This window comes from Phacochoerus africanus, chromosome 4, assembly GCF_016906955.1.
Source record: "Phacochoerus africanus isolate WHEZ1 chromosome 4, ROS_Pafr_v1, whole genome shotgun sequence".
NCBI lineage: Eukaryota > Metazoa > Chordata > Mammalia > Artiodactyla > Suidae > Phacochoerus > Phacochoerus africanus.
Genome location: NC_062547.1, coordinates 17,601,208 through 17,620,943, shown reverse-complemented (window position 1 = coordinate 17,620,943; position 19,736 = coordinate 17,601,208). Strand labels below are relative to the sequence as shown.

General features: G+C 63.5%; 3 protein-coding genes across 19 annotated transcripts in view; 2 read left to right on the top strand and 1 right to left on the bottom strand.

Annotated features, from left to right (window-relative positions):
* The window catches only part of DGKZ (diacylglycerol kinase zeta), a 41,674-nt gene extending 35,651 nt beyond the window's left edge, over nt 1-6,023 (top strand). For 11 of the 12 annotated variants that reach the window (XM_047775876.1, XM_047775875.1, XM_047775877.1 and 8 more), the window contains 16 exons: nt 60-115; nt 248-310; nt 416-489; nt 576-687; nt 991-1,190; nt 1,387-1,487; nt 1,577-1,656; nt 1,748-1,817; nt 1,906-1,946; nt 2,590-2,729; nt 3,623-3,654; nt 3,909-3,952; nt 4,398-4,518; nt 4,600-4,633; nt 4,858-4,957; nt 5,215-6,023. In XM_047775876.1, the coding sequence (XP_047631832.1) occupies nt 60-115; nt 248-310; nt 416-489; nt 576-687; nt 991-1,190; nt 1,387-1,487; nt 1,577-1,656; nt 1,748-1,817; nt 1,906-1,946; nt 2,590-2,729; nt 3,623-3,654; nt 3,909-3,952; nt 4,398-4,518; nt 4,600-4,633; nt 4,858-4,957; nt 5,215-5,331 (1,385 nt within the window). In that variant the 3' untranslated portion in view covers nt 5,332-6,023. Of the gene's footprint in view, nt 1-59; nt 116-247; nt 311-415; nt 490-575; nt 688-990; nt 1,191-1,386; nt 1,488-1,576; nt 1,657-1,747; nt 1,818-1,905; nt 1,947-2,589; nt 2,730-3,622; nt 3,655-3,908; nt 3,953-4,132; nt 4,519-4,599; nt 4,634-4,857; nt 4,958-5,214 lie in introns of those variants that run through there. The other variant, XM_047775873.1, reaches the window with a different exon arrangement.
* Nucleotides 6,024-6,364: 341 nt separating this feature from the next.
* Nucleotides 6,365-9,272, top strand: MDK (midkine). 5 transcript variants are annotated; one of them, XM_047775885.1, is made up of 6 exons: nt 6,365-6,499; nt 7,558-7,634; nt 7,753-7,920; nt 8,042-8,203; nt 8,543-8,608; nt 8,927-9,272. In XM_047775885.1, exons 2-6 carry the CDS (start codon nt 7,559-7,561, stop codon nt 8,950-8,952), a joined length of 498 nt encoding a protein of 165 aa, XP_047631841.1. In that variant the 5' UTR covers nt 6,365-6,499; nt 7,558; the 3' UTR covers nt 8,953-9,272. The 5 variants fall into 5 exon arrangements, with proteins under 5 accessions (XP_047631841.1, XP_047631844.1, XP_047631842.1 ...); XM_047775886.1 differs by lacking the exon at nt 6,365-6,499 and adding an exon at nt 6,567-7,014; XM_047775884.1 differs by lacking the exon at nt 6,365-6,499 and adding an exon at nt 7,122-7,267.
* Nucleotides 9,244-17,299, bottom strand: CHRM4 (cholinergic receptor muscarinic 4). Of its 2 annotated transcripts, none has more exons than XM_047775882.1 (2): nt 17,158-17,299; nt 9,244-12,086 (listed from the first exon to the last, which is right to left on the bottom strand). In XM_047775882.1, exon 2 carries the CDS (start codon nt 12,052-12,054, stop codon nt 10,618-10,620), a length of 1,437 nt encoding a protein of 478 aa, XP_047631838.1. In that variant the 5' UTR covers nt 12,055-12,086; nt 17,158-17,299; the 3' UTR covers nt 9,244-10,617. The 2 variants fall into 2 exon arrangements, with proteins under 2 accessions (XP_047631838.1, XP_047631839.1); XM_047775883.1 differs by having other exon boundaries at nt 17,188-17,225.
* Between the last annotated feature and the right edge of the window lie 2,437 nt (nt 17,300-19,736).

The window sequence follows — 19,736 nt, the reverse complement described above, 5'->3', positions numbered from 1 at the left end:
AAGCCCCGGCAGGCTCAGAACGACTGACTGTCACCTATTTCTTGTCACCCCCCCCGCAGAGGCCAACCCAGAGAAATTCAACAGCCGCTTTCGGAATAAGATGTTCTACGCTGGGGTGAGTCTGGGATCTGCCAGCTAAGCCCCCACTCCCACACCTGCCTGTGTCTCCCAGGGCACAGGGCCCCTGCCAGGCAGTGGTGAAGGACGCTCCCTGTCACCAGGTGGTGACGCTCTCTGTTCCCCACAGACAGCCTTCTCCGACTTCCTGATGGGCAGCTCCAAGGACTTGGCCAAGCACATCCGCGTGGTGGTGAGTGGGCCACTGGGTGGCAGGCTGCGTGGGTGGGCCCAGAGGGAGGGAGGCCACCTTGGAACGGACGCCCTCAACACCGCCCGGCGCCCTTCCTGCCTCTAGTGTGACGGGACTGACCTGACCCCCAAGATTCAGGACCTGAAACCCCAGTGCATTGTTTTCCTGAACATCCCCAGGTGAGGCGGGGAGGGCTCAACCTGGGCCCTGCCATCTCTGCCCTGCAAGCCTGTCCCCTGAAGCCCGTGGGTGCCCTGCCCTCTAGGTACTGCGCGGGCACCATGCCCTGGGGCCACCCTGGGGAGCACCACGACTTCGAGCCCCAGCGGCACGATGATGGCTACCTCGAGGTCATTGGCTTTACCATGACATCCCTGGTGAGTGGGCCAGCACAGGGCCCGCTTAGAGCCCCGGCCCTGCTTTGCCCTTGGCCCTGTCCCCACAGTGCCCAGGAGCCTGGCCCTGAGACGGAAGGGGGTCACCGAACTTCCTTTCATTGGCCAGGATGGGAGAGCTCATCCTCACCTCCTTCCTCTGGCTGGGGTCTCAGCCTCCCCCTGCTCTCTGTTGAGGGGGTCACTCTCAGTTTGTTCTCTAGCCAGAGCATCCCTGGGAAGGGCAGAGCTTGGGGTCCCTCCACTCCCCCGCTGGCCCCTGACCTGAGCCTCCTGTGCCCACAGGCAGCGCTGCAGGTGGGTGGGCATGGTGAGAGACTGACACAGTGCCGGGAGGTGCTACTCACCACGTCCAAGGCCATCCCAGTGCAGGTGGACGGCGAGCCCTGCAAGCTTGCGGCCTCACGCATCCGCATTGCCCTCCGCAACCAGGCCACGATGGTGCAGAAGGCCAAGCGGCGGAGTGCCGCCCCCCTGCACAGCGAGTATGTGCCCCCACCCCAGCCTCTGCACACCCAGGGCTCGACAGGCCCTGCCGCTCCCCAGCCTTGGTGTCTCCATCTAGAAGGGAGGCTCACGGTCCCTTGGGGCAGCAGGGAGGGGGCACATGGTTCAGCCCCTGGCGGGGACCAGCAGCCCGGGCAGGGCCCTCGCCGAGTGCCGTCTGTCGCCCGCCCGCAGCCAGCAGCCAGTGCCGGAGCAGCTGCGGATCCGGGTGAGCAGGGTCAGCATGCTCGACTACGAGGCCCTGCACTACGACAAGGAGCAGCTCAAAGAGGCCTGTGAGTGGCAAGCAGGGCGGGGGCACTGAGGAGCCCCGGGCCCCCTGAGGGCAGGGCTGTGGGGTGCTGATGGCCACTCTGTCCCCCAGCCGTGCCACTGGGCACCGTGGTGGTCCCAGGAGACAGTGATCTGGAGCTGTGCCGAGCCCACATCGAGAGGCTTCGGCAGGTGAGGAGCGGGTTCGGGACCTGCCTCGGCTGTCCCCGCCTGCCCGGGCTCTGGTCACCCCCCCAGCCCCAGGCTTTGCTTCTCTCCACAGGAGCCCGAAGGTGCTGGAGCCAAGTCTCCAACATGCCAGAAACTGTCTCCCAAGTGGTGCTTCCTGGATGGTGAGTACCCCTAGGGGGCTCTGGGTGGGACAGCAGAAGACCTGGCCCTGGACAGGGGCCCCCTTGCTCAGCACCTCTCTTCCCACAGCCACCACTGCCAGCCGCTTCTACAGAATCGACAGGGCCCAGGTGAGCACCCGCATCCTGCTCCATCTGCTGCTGGTTCCGGGTCCCGGGAGGTGGGGGGGCACCTCTCCTGCCGGCCCCCCTCCACAGCCGGGTGCAGTGAGGCCTCACAGTCCGTAGTGCGTACTCGCTGGTCCGTGTCCCTGGACGGGGCAGGGGATGGGGAGAGGGGGCACAAGAAGAGGGAGCTGGCGGAGTTCTGTGGCACAGCGGGTTAAGGATCTGATGGTGTCACTGCAGTGGCTTGGGTTGCTGCTATGGTACGGGCTCAATCCCTGGCCCAGGAATTTTTGTATTACCGCGGGTGCAGCCAGAAAAAAAAAAAGGGGAGCTGGTGTACCCAGAAAAGGTTCACTGGGTTGGGGTGGGGGCCTTGAAACACAGGTATCATCCCGCAAGACACAGAAGAGAAGGAAGAAAAGGCACTTCTGGCCGGGCCAGGTCACCGGGGTGAAGGCTCAGCAGGCTCAGCAGTGGGAAGGGGCTGGGCTTGGGTGGCAGGAGAGGAGGAGAGGGGCGAGCTGAGGGGACAGTGTTCCTGCTCACAGCAGAGGCTTCGCCCGGTGTGCTGGCCTTGACCCTCCCCCGCCCACCCCCGGCTGCCCTGCCCTGCCCTGACCCTCGGCTCTGACCTCCCCGCCCACAGGAACACCTCAACTATGTGACCGAGATCGCACAGGACGAGATTTATATCCTGGACCCTGAGCTGCTGGGGGCATCTGCCCGGCCTGACCTCCCAACCCCCACCTCCCCTCTCCCCACCTCGCCCTGCTCACCCACGCCCCGGTGAGTCCCCAGCCGCCTCCTGCCCGGCCCCGAATCCCCCTGTAAGCCCGCGCCTGCAGGTCCCCACCTGACTCACTCACGGGCAGCAAACGGAGCCAGGCCAAGCCCCGCCAGCGAGCCCTCGGCCCGTCCGGCCCGCTGCGCCACGGAGACCTGCGCTCCCTTCCTGGCTGCTCCCCGCCCACCCTTCTGTCTGACCCTTGGCAGGTCCTGTCCCCTTCCCACCCACTTCTGAGCACGCCACCTGTCCACACCGCCGCGCCTCTGGCCTCCTGCTCTCTCTCCCCAGCCTGGAACCTTCTCTCCCTGCACCCTGTGGTCGTGTGCCCTCCCCTGTACCCAGTCACTGCAGGTCACTTCCTCTTACACCACCTGAGCCTGGTGGTCCCTGACCCCGCTAGCGCCGGCTCCCCTCCATCACCACGGTCCCGCCTCGCTTGCCTCTCGGTTCCCTGAGGCCTCAGGTCTGCCCGCCTCTGGCCTTGACCTCGCCGCCTCAGACGCGCCTCCCCCATCGTCACAGAGCTGCCCCCCTTCATGTCTCAGCTCCGGTGTTTCCTCCTCAGAGGAGCCTTCCAGGAACCCCGTCTGCAGTTGCTGTTCAGTCTCCCTACCCTGTCTTGTGTTCTTCTTAGCACTTTCTGCTCTCAGAACACCTTATGTCTTTGTTTACTTGTTCGTCTCCCTGACTGGAATGTAAGCTCCCTGAGAGCAAGGTCTCCACCTGTCGTGTTCAGTGCCGTATCGCCCGTGCCCAGAGCAGCACTTGACATGTGGGGGGCACTCAATAAACTGTGGAACTTACAGGAGGCACCCGGGTCGGGGCTGGGGAAGGCGACGAGCTGGGCCCGCCATCCACAGCCCTGTCACATCTCATCCTGCTCTATCTGCAGGTCACGGCCAGGGGATGCTGCACCCCCTACAGGTGAGGCCTCTCCCTGCAGGGCCCCTGCCTCCTCCCTGGTTGTGGGACCGAGGCTCGGGTGGGGCGGGGTGGAGCCCATGCGCAGCCTCACAGGAACATAGCTGTGGTCACCTTCTCCACGAGCCCACAGCCCTCCGCACACGTGCCCCGACGGGCCCACTGCTCTGCACAGTGGTGTGTCACGTGTGTGTCCACACACCAGCACATGCCTGGGCCTCCAGCCCCAGAGTGTAACGGGCAGGTGTTCCATGCAGGTGAAGAGTTGATCGAGGCCGCCAGGAGGAATGATTTCTGTAAGGTACCAGTGCCAGGCTCTGGCTTCTTCCCCTTGGGGAGCGGGGCCTCTAGCTTGGGCCGAGAACGGATCTGTTCAGGTGCAGTCATCTGTCATCGCCTGGCCCGCTGCAGGGTCTCCATGTGATTGCGCTCCACCTGCCCGCCCCGTCCCTGTTTGACCCACAATTGGTGTCCCTCGTAGGGGCTTCCTGGCTCAGTCCGCTGACCCCGGTGCTCAGAAAGAAGGGAGTCTTAGAGGAACTGAAAGCCCCAGGGCTTGATCGTCATTGTTTCTGGGGAGTCCAGGGGCACCTGGGATGAGAGAAGCCCGAGGCCTCTCCCCTGCACTCCAGAAAGACCCCCAGACTCTAGGGACCCTGGGGTCCGTGTGAGTTGGGAAGTGCTTCTGTGGCTGGAAGGAGGGTGGCCCAGAGGAGCCCCAGCCCTGCCCTGCCTCCTGCCCCCAGCTCCAGGAGCTGCACCGAGCCGGGGGTGACCTCCTGCACCGTGACGAGCGGAGCCGCACGCTTCTGCACCATGCTGTCAGCACGGGCAGCAAGGAGGTGGTTCGCTACCTGCTGGACCATGGTGAGCGGTGCCACTGGGGCCCCTGGGTGGGGGAGGGAGAGGCTGCCCGGCCTCTCTGACCTCCCCCTCCCTCCTCTGCAGCCCCCGCAGAGATCCTTGATGCTGTGGAGGAAAAGTGAGTATCTGGGCAGGGCAGGACCCTGGTTACCTTGGAAACCGCCTTCATCGGCCCCTCCCACGTGGTTCTGTCAGAGCCCACAAACCCTTCCCGGCCATTTCCATCCTCTGCCCCCCGCCCCCCACCACAGGACCCTGAAATTCCTGCCTTTTCTGATGGCCCTAGGGGGCAGGAGGGCCCACAACACTGGATGGGGTTTACAGCCTGTTCTCTTCCCCCAGTGGAGAGACCTGTCTGCACCAGGCCGCAGCCCTGGGCCAGCGCACCATCTGCCACTACATCGTGGAGGCCGGGGCCTCTCTCATGAAGACAGACCAGCAGGTGAGCAGACCAGCAGGGGGGCAGGGAATCCACCGAGCACCAAGCCGCCCTTTCCCCAGCTCCGTGCTAGCGAGGGGGCCTGGGGGAGAGCTGCCTCTGAAGACGCAGGGCCGTCCTACAGCCTCACAGTCCAGACCCTGAGACCCTGAGCCAGCGAGGTGGGGCCACCGCCGAGCCCCAGGAAGAGGGAGCCCCTGCCTTCTAAGCCGGGAGGGGAGACAGGTCCCTGAGCTGATGGCAGCATCCCCCTCCTCCAGGGTGACACGCCCCGGCAGCGGGCTGAGAAGGCTCAGGACACGGAACTGGCCGCATACTTGGAGAACCGGCAGCACTACCAGATGATCCAGAGGGAGGACCAGGAGACGGCTGTGTAGCTGTGAGGCCAAGGCCAGAGCAGCAGCAGGGACAAGGACTGGGTCGGGCGGCAGAAGGATGAGCCCCTCCTCACCCACCTCACTGCCACATTCCAGTCGGAAGGCGCAGAGGGACCCAGGCCCGAGGGACCCAGGTCCCAGGGCCGAGCCCTGTGCTGCCCCCCTGAGGAGCTGCCCAGATCAGGGCTGGACTCTGAGAAGCTGGGGCGGGGGGGCGGTCTCACCCATTGCGCTGAGGCTCCAGCATAACTCAGAGGCGCAACGGGGAAACAGGAGACTGGACTGGGCTGGGCTGGGCAGGCCTTTGGGGGGACCGGGGCAGCCCTCACCCTCACTGCAGGGGCTGCCCTGGAGTTTAAGGGGAGAAAGAGGGCAGAGGGGCTCGAGGCCCTATCAGGGGGCCTTCAGGAAAAGGCTTCTGAAGCTTCCCAGGCCTCTGGGACCCCCACTCAGGCTCCTGGGAGCTTGGGCCTGGTCTCCTGCCCTGACCCCAACCCTCCCGCGGGCCTCCTCCTGGAAACACGGAGCCTGCTGCATCTGCCTGCGGCTGCCTGCCCTGCTTAGCACCTACCCCGTGACCCTCCTCTCTACCCGGTCATTTCACCTCCGACTGTGTGGCCCGGGGGTGGGGTGGGGCTCTCACAGTGACATGTTTACAGCTGGGTGTGACTCAGTAAAATGGATTTTTTTTCCTTTCTGCTTTTCTTTTTTTTGCGGGGGAGATCTTCCAGAAGCAGGGGGGTGTGCTGGGTTCCCCTCAGGCTGGGGACCCGAACACCGCAGACCCAGACCCAGACTCGCTTCAGGGGGTCCCGGTGCCCCTTTGGTGTGGGGTCCTGGGGGCTGCCCGGGACCTGACCTCGGCCTGGCTGCCGCGCTCGTCGCGGCTGGGGGAGGAGCCGATTTCCTCCTGCTTCCCGCTTCCCGCTGGGACGGTAACAATGAAAGTGAAAGAGGTAGAGCGGGGCGAGGCCTGGCTTCTGGGGCCCCTCGGCCCAGTGGCCTTGGGCAAGCCCCCCAACCCCCCGACCTAAGCTGCGTTCGTTGTTTAGGGGATCGGATGAGGTGGTCCCCGAGGCCCCTGGGTCAGAAGGGCTGGGCATTTGCAGCTGCTGCCGGGCCGGGTCTGGAACTTCTCTCAGGCGGCTCTTGTCAGCTCCAAATCCAGGTCTGCGCGCTCCTCCTCCCTCAACTCCCCAGCCCCCGACCCCTCCAACCTGCGCTTGGAGAAAGGCGGAGGGCCTCGGCACCCGCGACCCGTGCGCTTCCCCGGGGTTCCCGGGCCCAGCGCCCCCGACATCGAGCAGAGCATCTCCCCGCACCCTTAGTGAAGCATCCGAGGCGCGGGCTGGCACTTCTTCCCCAGCGTCTCAGGGGCCCTGGGAGATGGAGCAGGGCCTCGACGGGGTTAAATGCTGCACCCGGGCCTCGGGGGCCGGAGCTGCACACAGGCTCCCAGCGGGCCCCGCCCCGAGACCTGTGACACACCCGGGGCTCCGTGCTCCCTCCTGGTGGCCACCTAAGGCTTCGTGGCCGTGGAGGGAAGCTGGCGGCCAGCGGGGAGAGGGGACGGCAAGCAGGAGCCCAGGACCCACGGAGCCCGTGGTTGGGGGCCAGGGACAGGGCGTGCCAGGACCGGACGGAAGCCCCGGGCCGGGAGAGCTGGGCGTCTGGGGATGGAGGGTGTGGGGCCGACTGGCGGGAAGCTGGGGTAGAGGCTGGGGGCGCGGGGCGGGAGCGAAGGCGGGGACCGCGGGGTCGGGGGGGCGGCGCGGGTTTGAGGGGAGGGGGCGGGACCTTCCTCGGTGGGGGGGGGGGAGGGGGCGGGGGCCCATGTGACCGGCTCAGACCGGTTCTGGAGACAAAAGGGGCCGCGGCGGCCGGAGCGGGACGGGCCCGGCGCGGGAGGGAGCGAAGTAGCGCCGGCAGAGAGCGAGTGAGTGCGCGGGGCCCCGGAGGGCGCACGGCGGCCTCGGCCCCTCGGCCGCAGCCGACCTGGGGGCTGGACGCGGGGTGGGGGTCTGAGCTGCGTCCCGGGCTGCAGACGGCCCCCGGGGGAGACGCCTCCCTCCGTGCGCCCCGGCGGGCGGCGAGGGGCCAGCGCCCCTAAGTCCGCCGCCACCGCCTTACCAGCCCGACCCCTTGGGCCTGGAAACTGGGGAAAGGAGTTGGGAGGTCCACGCCTGCAGCCCCGGACGGGGACCCTGACCCGTGCTCTCCCCCCAGGATGCAGCGCCGAGGCTTCCTCCTCCTCGCCCTCTTCGCCCTGCTAGCGCTCACCGACGCGGTGGCCAAAAAGAAAGGTGATACAGGGGTTGAGGGATTGAAGGAGGGTCGAGGTGCGGCCGCGACCCCAGGAAGGGGTCTCCGCGAGAGTCTCTCCTGGCCCGGGTCCTGAGTTCTGTTCCCCGTGCGTTGTAGACAAAGTGAAGAAGGGCGGCCCGGGGAGCGAGTGTGCCGAGTGGACCTGGGGGCCCTGCACCCCCAGCAGCAAGGACTGCGGAGTGGGTTTCCGCGAGGGCACCTGCGGGGCCCAGACGCAGCGCGTCCGGTGCCGTGTGCCCTGTAACTGGAAGAAGGAGTTTGGAGGTGAGGTGGGGCGCAGGCGGAGGGTAGGCAGGGTGGGGGCTGCCTGGGCAAACCGGTGGCGAGGGCGGCTGGCCGCCCAGCTCTGACCTCCCCCCACCCCCACCCCGTACTCTCCCGCCAGCTGACTGCAAGTACAAGTTTGAGAGCTGGGGGGCATGTGATGGGGGCACAGGCACTAAAGCCCGCCAAGGCACCCTGAAGAAGGCTCGGTACAATGCTCAGTGCCAGGAGACCATCCGTGTGACCAAGCCCTGCACCCCCAAGACCAAAGCCAAGGCCAAAGGTTAGTGAAGGGGGTGCGGTCGTGGCAGGGAGCTGCCCCACCTGTAAAGGGAATGATGAAGCCTGACGTTCTGCATTCTGACCAGCGACGTCTTGATGTGTTTGCCCTGGGGCTCCCTGTGGACAGAGACCGCAGATAAGTGGTCCTGAGGGCCTTGCAAAAGGTGCTCAGGAGATTGAAGTCTTGGCTCCAGGAAGGACAGAGCTGTTCTGTTGGAGCGTTTGGCTTCGGATTCAGGGAAGTGGACCTGGAAGGGCTTAGCTTTGCCGTGTCTCCAGCAGGAGGGGGCAGTTGCTATGTTGGAAGGACTTCACAGTCCATATTTCCTCCCTCCCTTAGCTTCATTCCTGACTCACAGCAGCCCTGGAGGCCAACAGGGTAGAGGTGGATCTGCCCACTTCTCAGGTGAGGGGGCAAGGCTGTTGTCCAGGGCTGCTAGGACCAGGACAGGGACCAGGAACTTTTAAGTTTTTCTGATCCCAAGTGAAAGTCGAAGTTGGGGGACTGAGGACTGTCCAGCATCATAATGGCTGCCCTATCTTGCCAGTTTCCCGACCAGCTGATAGAGAGCCACCAGGGGGCAGAATTTTCTTCTCTCAGATCTGTGTGTGTCAGGGGTGGAGGTGTGGGGGGGGTCTCCACTGGGTCGCCCAAACCCCACTAATGCGGTGTTTTTTTGTTTGCTTTTTGTTTTTTTGTCTTGTGTTTTTTCTTGTTTTACAGCCAAGAAAGGGAAGGGAAAAGATTAGCAGCCAGGCCTGGATGCCAAGGAGCCCCTGGCTTTACTCGGGGGGCCTGGCCCACGCCCTCCTTCCACAGGCCCAAGAAATAACCCACCAGTGCCTTTTGCCTACTCGTTAGCTTTATCAATCATGCCCTGCTTCCTCCCTTTCATGCTCCCACCCCCACCCGCAAGTGCCGGGAGTGGGGATGGACAAGGGATTCTGGGCAGCTTGAGCCTCCTCCCCTAAAGGGATTTGATTCCCCCCTGGGCCCACTGTGCTCCTTCCCCCCAATGATGCCATTACTAAGAAACAAAATAAACTATCATTTTTTTTTCCCAATAAAAGCTCTTCTTTTAATATATAAAAGCCCCTTCCCAGAGAGTTTGCTATGGTCATTTGTTGGAGGTGGGAGAGTGGAAGAAAGAGGACTGGAGGGAATGGTGGCTTTTGGGAGGTTGAGGGCTTGGCGGTGATGCTTCCCCAGAGTTCATGGAGAAAGGACAGTTAGGAAAATTTCTTCCAAGGCCCCCTACTGACCCCTGGAAGGGTGCTTCCACCAAGTCCCCTGAGCCTTTCAGTCCTCTCTCTCCAGGGGCCACAACCAGGGCTGGGGGAGGGAATCCGGGACACTCACTGGAACGGACTCCCCATCTCCGCCTCACCCACGTAAAGGTCTTTTGGTCCAGCCCACTGTTGGATTGGAAATTTCTGTCCACTGGGAGAGTAGACATGGGGATTGCTTGTCTTCCCCAAGGGCCTCACACCCGCGGTCGCTGAAGCCTGCTGGGGAGGGGGGGGCATGTCCACCCCCATCTTCTTCCTGGTGACCCAGGCGTCCCTCACACTCTGCAGAGGCCAGCTCGGCAACACCACTCCCCACAGTCCCACCTTCGCTCTGCTCTGTGTGACCTGGGACCAGCTGTCTCCTTGGGGAGGGGGGCCAATTCTTCAGAATAACAAGGACCACTCTGCCCGGCCTGGGGCTCTGGGTGGCCAGACCTCTGTTCCTGAGTGAACCCCTGACCTCCCCCGCTGGCCCATCCTGAAGGTGACCAGGGCAGTGCTGGGAGGGGGCTGTGTTCGAAGCCCCTTCTGCCTGGCCTCCAGCCCACCCACCCTCCCACCCAACCAGAGCCTGGCTGAGTAGCTAGCTGCGGGGAGGGGGGATTTCTGCCCCTGGGGTGGGATCTGGGAGGAGGGGGCTGAGCCTACATGCGGGGTGCAAGGGGGGCAGAAAGCACCGATTCCAGCTGAGTGGGGGACCCTCCACTTCCTTCTCCTTCCTGAGCCTCCTTTCCCAGGCACCAGCCCCTATGCTCTTCCCCAGGGGAGCCGGGCTCTGCTCTGCTCCAGATGTCCATTCTCTCACCACCCTGGCTGGTCACAGTGGGGCCAGTGCCCACAGTCGGCCAGTGCCCCTCAGCTGCCTGAGGCAGGGCCACAGAGATGGGTCAGACGGTCCGGTTCAGTCACTTCCTGGGGCGGACTCTCCTCGGCCTGAGCAGAGATCTGGTCTCTGGATCCGGCCAGAGCGTCTTCCTCAGCCTCACAGGTCTTGGGGACCTCAGTTCCCTTCGGCGGCCAGTGAGCACAAACCCTCGAAAGTGCCTCCCAAACTCTCCCCCACAGCAGCCGAGCCATGCGGTCCCTCGCGCACACACCAGCGCCTCCTGTGGCACCCCTGCCTGCCTACCTGGCAGTGCCAATGTTCCGATACTGGCACAGCAGCAGGTGCCTAAAGGTCTTTTTAAAGGTGGCGTTGCAGAGGGCGTAGCAGGCCGGGTTGATGGTGCTGTTGACGTAGCAGAGCCAGTAGCCAATGGACCACACGGTGTCAGGGATGCAGCTCTGGCAGAAGGTGTTCACCAGGACCATGACGTTGTAGGGCGTCCAGGTGAGGATGAAAGCCAGCAGGATGGCAAAGATGGTCCGAGTCACCTTGCGCTCCCGGGCTGCCATCTGCCGCTTTTTGCGCACCTGGTTGCGGGCGATGCTGGCAAACTTGCGGGCCACATTGGCCGCCGGACGCATGCCAGCCGGCGTGGCAGGCACAATCTCGATGGCCGTCACACACTCGTTGCCCGTCTGCTTCGTCACGATCTGGATCTTGGACCACTTGGAGGCCGGATTGAGGGTCCGTGGCTGTAGGGGAGGCGCCGGCGCCGCCGGCGTGGTGGCCTCTGTGGTCGACAGCTCCGTGGGTGGGCGCTCCTTGGTGTTCTGGGTGGCACTGCCCGAGCTGGACTCATTGGAGGTGTCCTTGTCGGCCACGGGGCGCGGCGGGGGCGGCAGGACCGGCGGGGGGGCCTCCTCCAGCTTCCCGTTGCGCAGCTCCCCCCGGGCGGCCTCTCCCGGGGGCGGCTTCTTGACGCTCTGCTTCATCAGGGGGCTCTTGAGGAAGGCCAGGGGCTTGGCCTTCTTCTCCTTCGGGCCTTCGGGCCGGTGCTTGTGGACGCGGCTGCGACTGGCCAGGGAGATGTGGACGTAGAGCACCGTCATGATGACCACGGGCAGGTAGAAGGCGGCGATGGCCGTGCCGAAGGTCACCGCCGGGTTGGACAGGAACTGGATGAAGCACTGGTTGTCCGGCACCGTCCGCTTGCCCACCACAAACTGCCAGAACAGGATGGCCGGGGCCCAGAGCACGAAGGACAGGACCCAGGCGGCGGCGATCATGAGGCCGGCCATCTTGGTGGTGCGGCGGGCCGGGTAGGTGAGCGGCTTGGTGACGCAGAAGTAGCGGTCAAAGCTGATGATGAGCAGGTTCATGACGGAGGCGTTGCTCACCACGTAGTCCAGGGCCAGCCAGAGGTCACAGACCACGGCGCCCAGAGGCCAGTAGCCCTTGATGATGTACACGGTGTAGAGGTTCATGGAGAAAGCGCCGATGATGAGGTCGGCGCACGCCAGGCTGAAGAGGAAGTAGTTGTTGACCGTCTGCAGCTGCCTGTTGACTTTGATGGACAGCATCACCAGGATGTTGCCCACGACAGTCACCAGGCTCAGGGAGCCCGTCACCGTGGCGATGAACACCATCTCCACCGTCTCGTAGCGGTTGTGGGTCGCCGTGACCAGGCGCACAGACTGGTTGCCTGCGCTGCCGTTGACGGGTGTGACGTTGGCCATTTCGGGCCGTGGCCGTGGGCAGCAGACGGTGTCTGGGGGAGGAAGGAGAGAGCAAGGGGGTGAACCGTGGAAGCGGACGGACAGACGGGAGGGGCGAGGTGGGGTGAACTGGAGTCAGGGTGCCAGAGCGGAACCTGCAAGCGCTCTGGCGCGCCCCTGCCTCCTGTGTTGGTGCAGCCACCGTTTACGGAGCGCCTGCTCGGCGTGGCCCCGCTGTAGGTGCTGGGGTTAGAGGTGAGGGGGACACACGCAGGCCCCACGCTCACCGTCCTCTCGGGAAGACCTACAAATGCATGAGCAACACAAAAGTGCTAGAAAGAAAACGAGGCAGGTGATGGTGAGTGAGTCAGAGGACAGACAGGGACGGCTCCCTGCTGGGTGATGAGTGAAGGCCTGTTGGAGGATCAGGATCGGGATGAGGAGGAGGCGGCAGCTGGGCGAGGAGCTGCAGAGAGCGGCCTAGTCAAGGGCAATGGCAAGAGCAAAAGTTCGGAGGCCTGTCTCTGTGAGGCCCGCTGGGTGGCGCCCGGGGAAGCCAGGGGGAGGGGGAAGGCACAAGTGGTCTCAGACTTGAGACTGAGGCTCTGCCCGAGGTGTTCCTTCATTCACCCACTGGGTCATTTCTTAACCAAACATTACTAGGGACCTGCCCTCCAATCCCTACGGAAGGCGTGGGGACAAAGGCCAGAGTGTACACTAGCAGCTCGCATTTATTGTCTACTAAGTGCCGGGCACTTTCCGCAATTTTTATTTTTTTAATTTTTAATTATTTTTTTTTCCTATTTTTTGGCCACGCCTACAGCAGGTGGCCGTTCCCAGGCCAGGGATCGAACCCATGCCACAGCAGCCACCTGAGCCGCTGCAGTGACAACACCAGGTCCTTAACCCGTTGCGCCACAGGGAAACTCTTTTTATAGATATTAATGCATGTAATCCCTACAACAAACCTATGAGGTAGGTACTGTTATGTTTTACTACCTACAGATGAGGAAACCGAGGCACAGAAATGCTAAATAACCTGACAGAGATTCCACAGCTCCTTGACATCAGGTTGCTGTCCCAGAGCTAAGGGTTCTGGCAGAGGCCCAAAGAGCCATAGGAGCCAGTGACCCCACCTGGGGGAAGGCTCCCCAGAGGACCAGAAGAGGTGACATGGAGCTGGGACTCCAGAGAGGAGGGGGAGGAAGGTGCTGAGCAGAGAGGCTTAGGGAGGTAGTGCTGCTGTGGAATATCCCCTCCCAGGACCCTCCCCTGTCCCCAGGGCACGTGGCTGCTGGGATCTGTCAGGAAGACCTGGGAGGAATCAGAAGCCTAAAGGGCGTCTCAGCTGGGGAAGGTCACACAGGGCTTCCCAGTGGGCCAGCACCCACCCCAAGCCCCAAATGGGGACCCAAAGGGTGAGCGAGTGTTCCAGAGGGGAGAGAGGGGCTGCAGCAGGGGAGCCTGTGGGCAACCTCTGAGGGGCTCCTGTGCCCAGGCCCCCCAGTTGGTGAGCCCCACTGGGGTCCCCCGAGCACCAGGCCCCTCCCTCGTGCTCCTCCAGTCTCCTCCCGCTCTTCCTCTCCCCTGCATGTGAGGGAGGCCCACGCCCAGCGCGCCATGCCAGGGCAAGCCGCTCAGCCCAGCCTCCTTCACACCCGCCAACACACACACCATTACACACGCGCACGGCCCCATCACCACCCTGCCAGCCCCGCAGCTCACTGTCTATATACACAGGTCTGTGCGTCTGTAGAAACAGGGAGAGGCAGCGGGGTATGGAGGAAGGAGCCTGTGCCCTCAACCCCTGGGTGCGCCCAGGCTCCAAGACCCGTGGGGTCTAGCTGTGCGGCCTTGCTCAAGCCACCTCACCATCCTACACCTCTTTCCTGGGACAGCCTCCCTCTTGGAGGCCAGCAACTCCACTCCATCTCAAGTATGAACATGAACGTGAACTGGAGACTACAGCCAGGTGCCAAGGGGGACCCCCGCCTCCCCAAGCCTGGCCTCAACCCCCCTGAGCCACCGTCGCAGATGCAAACCTAGTATCCCGATGGCCTCATAGTTCCAATTCGCATGCCCAAATCCTTGGTTCATTGGAGAGGCTCAGAGATGGGTGGTGCCACCCCCAAGGTCACAGAGGAGTCAAGGGCAAAGACCAGATACCGCCCTCTCCCGGGGGTCTCTGACAGCCCTTTTCAGCGCTGAGAGACCCCAAAGCGGAACCTCAGGCACCACCCTCTGAGGCAGAGGGCAGAGGCACCCAGCGTGGGGTGGCTGTTGTCCCCAGGCAGGCGCAGCGTGGGCCAGAGTGATCTGTGAGCCAGCCCCAGGGGAACCCTCCCCTTTGTCTCCCAGGGTCAGGACACAGGCCAGTGACATCAGAACAGGGCTGGTGGTACCAAATAGGAAAGACATAATAGCTCCTGTTTATTGAGTGTTAACTATGAGTCAGAAATCCCTCTGAGCTTTTTATATAGATTATCGGGTTTAATCCTTACAGCCGCCTGAAAAGGCAGGTGCTATAAGTATCCTCATCTGGTCAAGATAAGTACCTTCTCACAGATGAGGTTAATGTTAATTAACTTGCCTAAAGTCCCCCAGTGTGGAGGTAGGGGCGGGGGCAGGATTAGAACCCAGGAGCCACCTTCTTAACCCCAAGGTGCTACTGCTGCCAGAGCTGATTTCCTGCCTCTGCTTTCCCTACTCAAAACCACACCTAGTACTGGATGGGGGGAGGCCTGGATAGGGACCCTTTCTATCTCCTGCCAGCTTCCCCACTTAGCTCTCCCAGAAGGGGAGACCTTTTGTCTCCATGGGGATAACTTGTTTCAGGTGGCTGAGGGTAGAGTCCCACCCTGGGCCAACTTGGGGAAAAGCTGCCAGCTGCAGACTGGGCGAGACAAACACTCTCCTTGCTCCCCCTCCCCCAAATGTCTTTCTAGACCCCCGGGGGTCACCCGCAGACGTTCTCACCGAAGCCCTCTCTGGTCCCGTTTCTCTGGGATCCAGGCCCGCCTGTAACCTGGGCAGGCGAGCAGCCGCCGCCCAGGGCCCTGCACACCGCTAGATGGCAATGTCGGTCCCTGGGTGCCCGCTCCGGACCTAGAGCGGGCGGCTGCTATTCGCCACCGCCCCCAACTCCAACGCGACTGGGAACGCAGAGGAGGTCCCAGGCCGGGCCTCCCAGGGGAAGGACGTGTGGCCGCCTCGCCAGGCCCCACCCGGGAGCAGCCGCCTTTGGCTCCGCGTAGGGTTCAATGGTGGGAAAGTTAAGGGCGCCCGGTCCCACCCCGCACGCGGCGGCGAGAAACGTGTGGGCGGGAAGGCGGGTGCGAGTTCTGTTTGTGTGTGATTACTGGGGAGCGCGAGTAGAAGCTAGTAGCTGTCTGCATGTGCGTGTGTGCGCTCGGCCACGCCTGGATACCAGTGCGCCCGTGTGCGTGTGAGCATGCTCGCGCCGTATGGACACGTGCGTGTGCATGCGTGTGTGTGTGTGCCTGGAATGCTGTGGCCGGGTGGATGCACACGGTTCGGGCGTGAGCTGTATCTATGAGCTTGGGTACGCGAACAAATGCAGCGCCCACAGTGGGTGACCCGCCACATTCTAAACACCCTTGCTGGGAGGCTCAGCCCAGACCTCAGCCGTCTGAGCGGGAAGGTCGGACCAAGAACCTGGATCGGACCAAGAACATGGATCGCGCCGCGCTCCTGTAAGGGGAAAGGTCGCCGGCAGGACCGCAAGGCCAGACTACAGTCTGGGCTGCGACGCACCCCCTGACCTTGGGGCGTCGTCTTAACTGAGCGCCCTGTGGTGTCTGCGTCCCCAGCGCTTTGGTGCCGAGTCTAAGACTGCGACTGACTTCTGTCGACGGGGCCCCTGCTAGAGTCGCTCAACCTTGCCCTACAGGTTCAACTCAGCGTGCTCACTGCGCAGTTATCATCAAAGGGCGCCAGGTCTGCCGGCAGGAGGGTGCGGGACTCCCGTGACAGGGAGGCCCAGTCGGGACTTGGGTCAGGCGTGTGTAAGATTCTTCCCCAGCCCACACTCCTAACCCTGAACCCCGCGGGAGAGGCACCGCCCGGCCCCAGCACTAGAGTGGGCACCCGGTTTCTCAAGCCCTGGGTTTGGACAGGCCTCGAGGGCCGATTTCGGAATTAATTACCCGGCCCATCTGGAGGCTCCTCCACGTCTCCGTGGTTGTCGAAGGGGGTCCTGGCTCTCCAGTGCCCCACCTTCCCCCAACCTCTTAGAGCGCAGTTCCTGCAGCCTGCTGGCGTGGGCGCCGTGCTTTCCCGGGTCCTGGAGCCCCCCTTTCCCGGACGCGGTGGGAGCGTGTGTCCCTGGACGCCGTGGGGTGGGAGTGGGGGTGGAGGTGGGGTGCGAGTCCTTTATTCCTAGGCGCTCACTCTAGGGCTCTGGGAAAGCTGTGGTGCCAGGATCTATTCCTGGGGCGGGAGAGGAGACTCAGGAGTTCACGGGAGGGAGAAGGGACGCAGGGGATTTGGCACCGACACTACGCCTGACACTTCCGCCACGGGGCTCCAGGCTTGACGCCGCATCTCCCGGTCTCCGAGCCTGGGAAACGAGGAGGGGAGTCCTAGAGGGGGGAGGGGCTCCAGGAGCGGGCAGGGGTGTTTTCCGTCGGGATTCAAGGTCGCTGATGAAGGATTCCCTGGACTGGAGTGGGCAGGCAGCCCCCGGGGGGAGAGGGGGCAGGGAGTCGGGCGGGAAAAAGGCTCCTTGGGGCTCCAGAGCCCAGCGCCTTGCAGGGCAGCCGGTGGAGGGCTGACGTGCGGGGTCCTGCCCCCGACGGCTTGCTTCCCCAGGCTCCTGGGGGGCTGTGGGCGGGCACACACGCTACCCCCTCCCTCCGACCTACTGAATGTCCATTCCTTCCCAGAAGAGCACCTGGAGAAGCCTCCGAGCGACTCCGGCCTTTCTTCCAGCGGGCCCCTCACCCCTCGGCCCTCTGCAGCTCCCAGCACCGCGCTCGCCCCGGAAGAAGCCCGGGGCCCTGTCCCGGTCGGGCACGCCTCGGCGAGCCTCAGGGGGTCCAGGCGCCTCGCGTCCTTCTCTCCCAACCGAGTCCCCCGCCCCCGCGCCGCCGCGGAGTCACTTACCCAGACACCTCCGCCCCGTTCCCCTCGCACCTGACAGACGGCGGGACCGGCGGGTGGCCCCACGGGCCAGCAGGCGGGGCGGGCGGCCGGGCCGCGGGCCGGGGGCGGGGACGGGGTGCAGAGGGGCGGCCCCTGCTCCGCCCGCAGCTCCCAGCGCTGTGGCTCCGACTCGCGCTCACGCTCGCACTTTTCCCCGAGCCGCGTGATGTCACGGGGAAGCAGCCAATCCTGGTGGGGCCGCGCCGCCCGCCCCGGGCCGGCCACCCAAAGGGGAGGCGCGGGGGGCACCACCCGGGGCGTCGGGGACCCCAGCTACGCGCGCCCCTCACTGGAGCCGGCCGGCAGCTCCCCACTTGGACACTGTGGGGGCACCGCCCACGGTCGCCAGTTCTGCTTAGCGGGGGGCGCTGCCCTCCTAGGAGGCTGGGGGTGGGGTGGGGTGTCCGCGTTGTCATGGGGACGAGGCGCCCCCTCGCGGGCTGGGAAGGGAGCTGGCAGCCCCGTCTGGCTACGCTCCCGCCTCCGCTCTGACCAAGCGCCCGGGACCTGGAGGTGGTCCCGCTCCCCGCCCGAACCTCACTCCTTACAAGGTCCCACTCGTAGCAGGACCGCGGAGTCGCGAGTGTTTGACCCCAACAGGAGGTACGGGTAGGTGGGACCAGCTCTACTGCCACGGTTCCGTCGGGGCAGAGAGCCGAGGGCCAGTGGTTTCTAGCCTCGGGTCTGCCTGTTGGCCACCCGGCAGTCAGAGAAGAGGGTCGCCGTCGGGGCCTGGGGAGGAGCTGGAGAAAAAAGCCAGGCGACGGTACCCAGAGGGAGAGAGGAGCCCGCTCATCGTACACAACCCCGCCCCGCCTCCCATTCCTGCCGCTGGGTTCCCTGCTCTCGCGCTCCAGGCTGGGAAGGGAGGGCGCACCCTCTCCCCAGCCCTGGGAATGGACCTGCAGTCAGCCATCCGCAGCCCGGGAGGCAGGTTCATTGATGCCTGTGAGGGAAAATCGAGTACTCAAGGTCACCCGGAGCGGAGCTCAGAGTGCGAACTGCAGGTCTCGAGGTGTTCAGAACCCCAAGGGCCGGACCCTCGGAATCTGGAGCTCTGCCTGCGTGTAGCTGGAGGGCCCGCTGGGGCGCTCGCGGGACCGAAAGCTGGGCGGTTTCAGCACCTCGGAGAGCTCCACCTCGGCCCTGACCTTGGCGGCTCCGCTGCTCCAGCGTTTCCGCCTCCCTGAGCGGCCCTTCCCCGGCCAGCCGAGGTCCGACTCGCCCTCACTGCCCGGGCCTCGAGGCTTGTTCCTCTAAACTCTGAGCCCAACCTTAAGACGGATGGTTCCTTCTCTTGGAAAAACAAGTCCTGCTCCCCCACCCAGGGCTTGGCGCGGGGGGCGGGGGCGGGGGTTCTGCGGTGTGTGTGGGGTGGGAGGCAGAGGAGACCTGGCAGTGGAGGAGGCCTCTGGAGCAGGAAAGAAGGGACGAGAACCTGGTGGGGCTCTTGGTGTGGAGTTCTTCGTGCAGAAAGGAGGCGGAGGTCGGGTCCCCAGCGCTCCCAAGGTGGGGGGTGGGGGTCGCTGGAGTCAGCAGTCTGGGCTAGAGTGAGAAGCCATCATCCTTTACATGAATGATCCGGTCTCCCATGACTCTCATAACCAAGGATGAAAGAAGCCCTACTGCTCTTGTTCCCACTTCACAGATGAACAGTCTCTGTTGGTTCATGTGACAATCAAATGACAGTCCGCATTGGTTCCCCTTTTCCATATCCCTCCTAGGGTCTGGGAGAGGGTGGTGCTCATAGGAGGGGGTGAGAGAGAGAGAGAGAGAGAGAGAAAGAGAGTGTGTGTGTGTGTGCATAAGCAGGATGTGAGGAAGCCAGATACTTAAAACTGTCAGATGGGGAAACAAGCAAGGCCACTGGAGGCCACAGAAACTAGAAGTCTCCAACCACTGCCTTGAGTTCTTCCAGAAACTGTCCGGCAAAGCTGCTTGCTCCAGTTTCTCCAAAATTCCTACTATTGGGTAAGGGCCTTTGGTCTCCCCCAATCCCAGACCCCACAGTGTAACTGTTGAGATCTGATTTAGAAGCCAGGGGACTTGATTTAGACTTTACTCTGTCTTTGCTCCAACTGGGCCCATGGACATCTTGGTCCATGAAGTCCAAAGAACTGCTCTGAAGCTCTTTCCTCATCTCCAATTGGGTTGCTGAGCTTGGCCCCACTGACGCCCACAACCTTGTTAAGATATGCAAGGGGGCCTGTGAAGGTGCTACTGGGAAGGCTCTACCCATCAAGCAAGGGCTAAGGGGTTGGTGTGGGGACAGAAGGTGTTGACAGGTAGGAACTAGATGCATCCTTGGCAAGAAAGTACAGAGGTGAGGCCAGGCAGGGCTGAATTTAGATCACCTCATCCACAAGGCCTCCTCATACTCCTTTTCCCAAAATAACAGAGCAAGTCAGGGTCCCATTTGGGTTCAAAACCTGGCTGCACTGGTTAGTTGTGTGGTTTGGGTATACCAGTACCAAACTCAGAGGGTTTTTGTGATAAGGACTGAGAATAAACATAGAATCCTCAGCACATGGTTTACACTC